The sequence below is a fragment of the Marmota marmota genome, unplaced genomic scaffold (genome assembly GCF_001458135.2).
Source record: "Marmota marmota marmota unplaced genomic scaffold, marMar, whole genome shotgun sequence".
Lineage (NCBI taxonomy): Eukaryota > Metazoa > Chordata > Mammalia > Rodentia > Sciuridae > Marmota > Marmota marmota.
This window is the reverse complement of record NW_025999853.1, coordinates 36,918,140-36,927,484: the sequence shown is the minus strand read 5'-3', so window position 1 is coordinate 36,927,484 and position 9,345 is coordinate 36,918,140. Positions and strand designations below refer to the sequence as shown.

General features: G+C 34.2%; 1 protein-coding gene across 1 annotated transcript in view; it reads right to left on the bottom strand.

Moving 5' to 3' along the window:
- Positions 1–9,345, bottom strand: part of Ptprr (protein tyrosine phosphatase receptor type R) — a 256,407-nt gene that overhangs the window by 37,937 nt on the left and 209,125 nt on the right. Inside the window, exon 7 of the mRNA XM_048808281.1 lies at positions 6,736–6,820. Coding sequence (XP_048664238.1) covers positions 6,736–6,820 — 85 coding nt within the window. The remainder of the gene's footprint in view (positions 1–6,735; positions 6,821–9,345) is intronic.

Below are 9,345 nucleotides of genomic sequence, written 5' to 3'. Positions count from 1 at the left end.
AAAAGACAGCTGTCTCCTGGTATTCACTCTCCCTCTTTCTTTAGTAACAAAATCCCACCCAGGTTCTGGCAGGGCCTTGGTATAATGCACAGCATTAGACTCCTCTAATTATTATCATCTCTTGCAATTAGTTGTGGCCACATGATTAAGTTCTCAATGTGAAAGGTGAGAGTCAGGGATGTGTGTGATTTTTACACCAAGGGAGTGAAGTGAAGGGTAATGTTCTCCTTCTTCCACTCTCACTTCATCCTGCTGCTTAAAACATGGTTGCAGTGACCAGCATCTCAGTGTGCAAGGAAGCCAAGGCCCTGGGGATGGCAAAATAACCAGAGAGAAGAGTTGAGATGAAGGATGTGGCAAAGCCACCATACCACCAGGAAGCTTATACCTGGAGGGAAATGCACTTTCAATTTATTTAAACCATTACTATTTTGGGTGTGTTTAATGAGATACACACACACACACACGAATTAATTTCTATTAGAAATAGTTAAAATTTATATATATATAAATTTTGGAAAAAGATATCAGAAAGGGATAGTATTATCACGAATCAGTTCTGCTTAGGGAGGCATTAAACAGAGTAGGCGTATTCTATACATCCAGGTTTGGTGCACATTCAGAAGTTGAATTCAGGATTTCTTAGGGTCAAAGTTCACATTTGCTAAGTAAAAGAAAAACATTTTGGTGATATAATAAAAGATATTCCTTTTAGTCTAAAATTAAGCCCCAGGTTCTACAGCATTGTCACCAAAATGCCTGCAGTGATTAGACCAGCCTGGATATCACTAAATTACCCACTGTACTGATTTCTTCTATGTTGTCTACAACAAACTGTTCCAAATCCATTCCCCTGTTTGGAAGAAGCTATCTCTAGTTACCATGTGTGACCACTAGTCACATGTGGCCATTGAGCTCTTGATATATGGCTAATGTGAATTGAGGAATGAATATTTTAATTACTTCAAATTCATTTAAATTTAAATTTATGTAGCCATATGTGGCTAGTAGTTTTTTTCCTGGACAGTGAAGGCCCAGAGGATGAAATCCAAGTTTCTTACTTAGTAGAGCACAGCAGGTCTTCAGTGACATTTTCTCCATAGGCACTTTCCCACATGTACCTTTTGACCTAGCTCCATGGATCTAGGGCAATCACCCAAACATTCCATGACCTTATAGGTTCCAAGCATTTGCACATATTGCACCCTGTGCCTTCTCTGCCTGGTAAAGTAGTCTTTCCCAATTATTCAGGGCTCAGTTCTAATGATATGTCTTTCCGAGACCCTCGCTGGCCTTACCAGACAGCACTAGCCATTCAATATTTTGCTTAGACTCCCTGCATTTTATTTCAGTATTTATCATCCTTCATTTTGAGTGCTTAAATTTCTGCCTACCCTGAAGGATTGTGGCAAATCTCTTGAGGGCAAAAAGTTGTATGTAATTCACTTTTGTATCCTATATCATTTCTGTCTGGTATGTGTTCAAAGAAAGTTTAATACTAGAATTAATTTCTATTAGAAATAGTTAAAACATTGCTTTTGACTTTCCAGATTTTTTTCTTTTCTAAGAAAATGAAACAAGCAAACTTTCATTCCTTTTAGTATCCACTGATTATTAGAAATTTCCATAAATGCCCTAAACCACTCAGGCTTGAAAAGAGTCCCAGTGCCTTCAGTTTTTGTAATGCTTATGATGTATATGATTTACTAGGAACCCGATCTTATAACTATGTAGAAGCGATTCCATGTCAAGCTAAAGTTTATGTTGGAAATTAGTAATTCATAGTAATTTCCAAGTATTTAGAGGTTTTCAAATACTTTTTTTTATCTTTAAAGCAAGAACCCAATATATGACTGAATAGGGGAAAATGTAGATTTCCAACTAAAGCTTTTTAATATATTGGGTTAGACTATTAAAACAGCTGAGGATTAAAAATATACTTTACCACCACCATCATCATCATTTTCATCCCTACCTCCACAATTTTATTAATGTTATGCATTTAAGTCTACATATTAGTCAAATTCACTATGATAATTTTAACCAAATACTTCTGAACTATGTTAAATACTTAACATAGCATTTATGATACATCAGGGTAGAAGCAATAATAATTACACATATTATTTGAATACTGATCATTATTCCTCTCTTTATTTTGCTCTGCCCTTTTATTTTTCTTCTCCCCTCCTCTTTTTTTCTTATTTCCCATAATTCTTTTTTCCTTATTTCCCTTCTTTTCTCCTCCTTGTTCATGTATCTTTTCAACTTTATTGGACATAAATATAGATGTGTTTCACCAAGTCTGTATTTAAATTTGTTCTGTCAAACTTATATTTATGAAATTTCCTCACCTTGGTCTCTCTAAAATATATGCTGTAATCTTAAATTTTCCATTTAACAGACAAAATGATACCTGGATCCTGATGTGACTAACATTATATTAGATTTTATCAAAGGTTAGTCTGTGTCAAAATTTTCCCCCAGGAAGAAGTGCATTTGAGCTTTGAAGTCAAGAGATAAATTGGTTAGATGGGGAAAAATATATCACTGTAGCATGTGAACAAAGCCGGGGATGAAAAGAATGGTTTCACAGACTAATCAACATAAATCGGGAAATGGGAGGAAAGGAAGGAATTGGTTATATCTTTAACAAAAGAGAGAGGATACCAAGCCCGCACTGTCTAATGCAGTAGCCAATTAGTCATATGAAGCTAATTAATTTATCTAAATATGAAATAAAATTTAGAAATCAGTTCCTCTAGCTGCATTAGCTATAATCTTCAAGTGTTCACTTGCTACAAATGGTTAATGGGCTATCATATTGGAATTATATAGAACATATCCATAGCTGTAGAGAGTTGATGGTGATTATATAGAAGATCACTTGTAAAAAGCACATGAAAATTATAAAAGAGGGCTCTTGAATACTATGCTTTTGAACCTTTGAACCCTTCTATACATAGAAGAGCATTTTCCATAATTTATTCTGGAACGATGGATTCATCATCATTTAGTTAGGGAGGGAAAACAGAAACCAAATCGTATTATTTATTGGAACTTTGCTTGTCATTTTACATACAATATCATTTAATTCTTCCAATGTCCTTGGAAGCTAGTATTATTATCTCTTGTTTTTAGGGATGAAGAAAAGGATGACAAAGGAACATTCAGTAGCCTGTTACAAATTGTGAATGTTTTTTAGTGGAGTAGGAAATAATCTAACTCAATCTGTTGCCTTCAAGAATGGTTCACTTGTTTGAATATCTACCTTGTACTAAGTACTTAATATAAAAATATAAAAGCATAATTTAAGTTAAAACATAACTAGATACTACATTTTTAAGTAAAAAAGCATAGTCAGAGTAAACAGTGTTCTTTAATTTTGTATGTATTGTCTTATTTTTGTATAAGTGAAGAAGTGCACATAGTTTTTATTATTTTACTTCATTGGGTGCTAATAATTTTATATTGTTATATGACTGGGCTTTTTCCCTACTGCTTTTGAGATTTTGGATAGACGTATTTTATGACTAATATTTATTTATATTACAAAATAATTTGACATAAACTTGACTTTAGCACTTCAATCTACCATATACAGTGTTCTGAACCAGGCTAACATTGTCCTGTCCTCAGAAAAATAGTTAAAATTGAATGAGTTCTTAGTATCTATGTACTAAAAAAAATCCTCAAAATTATATGGCATTACTGTTGTGTTCAAACTACCAAAATTTTAAATGTAAAAGGAGTTTATTGTAGGTTAAAACAATAAAAACAAACATAATGTTTCAAATCTTGGTCAATGGCGAATTATCAACTAACTTAATGTTTTAAATTTATCCGTATTATATTCTAAAATAAATCATAAAGAACAGCTTTGCCTATTTCATTTCAGTCTCTCATAATAATTTTCAGCCAAGAGTGTGGCTTGTCAAAACTCTATTTGCTAAATAATATTTCGTGCAACAAGGTTGGGTGGGATATTTGGGCTACAAGCACTTTCAACAGAAAATCCATCATTCCAAACATCAGTTGTCAGCACAGGTGCCCCTGGTTGAGAAAACGGTCCACCCAGTTCTGGGAATGGAAAAGCTGACACAGGGTTGTGGCGCAGTTGTCTAATATCATCAGGGCAGGAAACAGAGAAGGCTGAACTTTGAAATAATCCTAGTAATTTCCAAATCCTTCTGAAATTAGACGGCAGTTCCTGTATACATAATAATTGTGGTGGATGAATTACTTAACATTCAGTATATTTTAGATGAAAATTTTAGCAGTGAAGAGAGAACCAATTCTTACACAGAGCACATTCATCCCTTTTAGCTAGTTGTAGTCATAGCATGTCTTTTGACAGTGATTAGAGCTGAGGTAAATAGATTTGCCTATACAGGCTAGTTAAAATGTTGGTGTGGAGTGACTAACAATGCATTTCAATTCCACCAAAGGGGCGGCCTGGAGACGCATTAACAGTGTTAATAGTAACTCTGGGCTGGGGTTCTAGCTCAGTGGTAGAGCACTTGCCTTGCATGTACAAGACTCTGATTCTGATCCCCAGCACTGCGAAATCAAACAAACAAAAAACCCCAGAAATTCTTCAACTGCTTGAGTTTAAGTGCTTATGATAAGTATGGAGAATTTATTTGCTGTTTTATAAGTGAATTGATGGAATTGAAACTATTTCAATGTCAATACTTCAAATAAATCTTTGTAGCTCCATCTTTGCAGAGTTGTTGCCATCAGATGTTTACGGATTTGGCCAAAACCCCAACTATATCTGTTTGTTGAGTGATGGAAAATATTACTTCTTCAAAATGTTTTTGCAGAATTAATTCCTCAGTGCTTCCTACGCTCCTGTACCTCTTACACCATAGCTCTATTCTAGCTCTATGACATTATTACTCATTTACATGTCTCTCCTCTCCAGTCCATGAGCTCCTTGATCCTACTGTTTCTCACTCCTTATGGGTCCCTGGCCTCCATCTCATTGCTTTATACTGATAACTTTCATGCAGTCAATTTTAGCTTGAATGTAATTTATAGTATCTCAAAGTGTGGTCCTGGTATCAGTTGTATCAGAATCACCTGGATATTTGCTAGAAGCAGTTTCCTGGGCTCAAGGGCACACCTACTTAAACAAAACCTCAGGGACTGGGCACAGGGTGCTAGATTTTCAACACAGATGATAGGTGATTGTTATGCACAGTGGTAATAATATCACTGAGATATAATTCACATTCTATACAATTTGTCCACTAGCATGCCACCACAGTTATTTTTTCCGCTCCAGCATCCTGAAAATATCATCATGACCAATTTTATAATATTTTCAGTATTCCCCAATAAACTCCATACCCTTTAGCAGTCATTCCCATTCCACTCAACACTGGGAAACCACTGATTTGCTTTCTGTCTTCATACATTTGATTGCTGGACATTTCATACAAATGGAATTATAAAATATGATGTGTTTATGCTGTTTTCTTTCATTTAGCAAAATATTTTTAAAGTTTATCCATTTCTAGTATATATTAGTATCTGGTTTCTTATTATTCATTCCATGTAAATTCAGAATACTCATATAAAATATGAATTTTGGATATACTGAATTTCATTTCCTGTTCATCAATCAATGGACATTTGTGTTATTCCCACTCTTTGGATATTAATAATGTTGCTATGAACATTTTTGTGTATTTTTTTTGTGTGGACACATGTTTCATTTCTCTTGGATGTATACTTAGGAGTGGACTGGTTGGTTCATAAAGTAACTTGAGGTTTTACCTTTTGAGGAACTACATACTACTTTCCTAAGTAGCACTTAGTAATCCTATGAGCGATGTCTGAAAAGGTTACAATTGCTGTACATCCTTGCCAATGTTTTTTATTGTCTATCATTTATATAATCATCTTAGTGGATATGAAATGACATAGCATTGTGATTTTGATTCTCTGATGGCTAATGATGGTGAGCATCTTTTTATATGTTTATTGGTTATTTGTTTATCTTCTTTGGAGAAGGCAGACTTCTATTGAAGTCCTTTGACTATTTTTAAATTGGGTTGTCCTTCAATAGTGAATTGTAGGAGTACTTTATATACTGTACTTACAATTCCTTTTTAAATACATGATTTGAAAATATTGTTTTCTATTCTGTGGGTTGCCTTTTCTCTTTCTTGATAGTGTCATTTGAAGCATACTTTAAAATTTTATGTAGTTTAATTTATTCTTCTTGGTTTATTGTACTTTTCATGTCAAATTAAAGAAACCATTGACTAATTGAAGATCATGAAGATTTATACCTTTTTTATCTTAAGATTTTTATTTTTTTAGCTCCTATGTAACATGTAGGTATCTGATCCATGATATAAGGTAGGGTTCAATTTCATTTTTTGGTAGGGGGGGGCGTGTTGTTTTAACATTATTTGTTGAAAAGATGCTCCTTAACCTATTGAATTATCTGATAACTCATGCTAAAAATCAATTGGCCATAATGTGTAGGACAATAAAGTTTTAGAGTCATGTATCTACTGAAATTGTGAGCAGATCATTATAATATAAGTAATATAGAATGAAATTATTTACTTCACACGACTTTAATGGTTATTATTAGTTTGATATATGGCTGTAACTCCAAATTTGGGCATTGTGAGGATTGGAAATGGTGAAGCCAAGGTTAATGAAAAAGGCTTGCCCTGTGCTTTGCAGTGCAAATTACTGAATCAAGAAACTTACTTGGCAAAATGGTCTTATAGCGATTTTTAGTTCCATGACGTGGAATGTCAATTTCTTTGGGATCCACAAAGTTCATTGGTATTTCCTGCAAAAATAAATGATATCAAATTCGTATATCTAATGCTGACACAAAGAAAATCTTCACAGGGGGCCATTTGATCCATGCTGTATTGGACTTCAAAGTCCTTTATAAAACAACAGACTGCCACCTCTGGCTGACCCACACCCTTCCTTTCATAAACATGCTGGGTGCACCCTGTCAAGCTGACTTCTAAGAAGCAGTGCTCTGTGTCAGAAAGCATTATGTTATATGTAGCCATTAAAGAGCCATAAAATGCTTAGATTTTAAGAATCATGTTATGACACAATTGCTGGAATGACATAGATAGCTGAAAAGTAGATTTTTTACAAGGCGTTCAGGTTTTTAAAAAATCTTTATGTAAGTATAGTACCAAAAAAACTCACTCTGGTGGATCCTTCTTTAATATTAATTATGGATTTTTTAATAATGATTAAAGCCTCCCTCCCAAAGGGGCACATATCAAAGAGTTTTTGTTGTTGTTGATTCAAGCAATGATGACATATTGTTTTTTTTTTTTAATTAAGGAAAAGCTTATAGTTGGATTATTTCGTTTGTGCTTGTAAATATAATATGTTTTAATGAAGGGTATACAGATACTTTCTCTCACTTAAGAATATAAATGTCCTTATTTGGTCAGAATATATGTCATAGGTCTCAAATGATTAGAGAGAGCACAATTAGAATAGAAGTGTCTCTACATGAAGGCATTAGACATGAAAATGTGAGCATTTTTAGCTAATAGGGACAAAGAAAGCAATGGGCAAGAATTTTCAAAAGAACCCCAACAAATATTTTAGGATTTGGTTAATCAAAATAGTATGTTTTCCAACATAAAATTATCCAAAGGATTGCTTAAGTAAGGTTAATGTGAAATAAAATAACTTTTGTGTTATTTAATGCCTGATAAGTATAAATTCCTCTGATCACATAAAATAATATTTTATTACTTAATTTACTCCAATGGAAAATACAGCTCAACATACTAATATTCTTTGAAATGAAAGAACTCATCTATAAATTAATTCAAATTATCCCAGTTTTCAGTCAATCTGAAACTTTGAGAAAAGTCAGACTATATTATGGATTTGAGGCTTGGTCTGCAGAGCAGAGCAGCTTACTTTCCATTAACTTCTGTTATTTTAGATTTTTATAATATTCTCTGATCCACCTACATGTTTTAACTTCTCAGTTCCAAGTTACCAAATGACCTAAATCGTTGAACGTTCAATAGAAAACACATGTTCATGCCTGATCATTTTAAACAGGTCAGTCTGTTTTGGCAAAGCCATTAAGTAGGTAATATCTTTATTCCTTACTTTTCTTTCATTTTACCTCCTGTTTTATGACACACACACTGACAATCTGTCATCTTCCAGCATTTTCCCTCTCTTGGATATTCCTTGTTGGCCTTACCTGTCCTTTCAGGGAAGTAGGTTATGCTAAAAGCTTATTTCACAAACAAAGGCCACCTTGGTTCTAGAAAAGAATACTAGGTGTGCCTTTGGTTAGCTGTGTGATCACTGGCTGGTTCTTTTATCCCGGTAGGTCTCATTTTCTTCTCATATAAAAATATGACACACAGCAGAGTATAATTTTTAAAACCTCCATGTTTGTATTTGACTTAAGACAATTAATAATAGTTGATAGGGCTAACAGTTGATTTGTCTGTACTAGATCTTTTGCCTTAGCATGGCTGCAAATATTTAAACTGATCCTGGAATTTACTTTATTCAATTTACTTTATTCAACCTATGTGGCTTAAGGTATATGACTGATTTAAGATGCAAGTTGATCTACCAAATAAATATTCCCTTTGGACAACAATTAAACCCAAGAAGTCTAATCTGATGCCTGAATCCAAACTCTTTGGGTATATATATATGTTGTTATGCATTAAGTTATCACCTAGAATATTGATAGGTCCAAAACACTTGGTTTTCTTTCTGTGTTCTTTCTTTCATTTAAGATAAGCACCATATGCATCCTGTTGGTTAAGACAAAAAAAAAAAATGGATATCAATCCTGACTTCTTCATTACTTCTGGCTACCTTTTGTAGGCTTAAAAGATTCTCTTTGTAGGTTTATAGATTCTCTCCATTTTCAAAATAGAGTGTGATCTTTTTAAAATAGAAGTTTAAATGCATATGTGATTCTAAAAAATATTTTTGAGGCTCAATTTATGCCACTTCTCATCTTGATTCCGGTGTTCCTGTTAAATTGAATTGTGGGAGGCCATCCTCACACGTGATTTGAGTTACCTCCCTGGCTGGGTGAGAGGCGCTTAGACACAGCTGTGTCAGAGCTATTCCCCAACCTTCTCCAGGTCTGAGGGCTTGTCCGTGCAGAGGCGTGTCTGGCCACTACCCCAAGACACAATCATCGCCCCTGACCTTGGGATGCTGCCCCCTTAACCTTCATTGGATGGGATTTTCCCTGGAATTTTTTGTTCCCCAATACAATAAAAGTCCACTCCCTGCGTGTTTGTTCTCTCTCTCTCTCTCTCTCTCTCTCTCTCTCTCTCTCTCTCA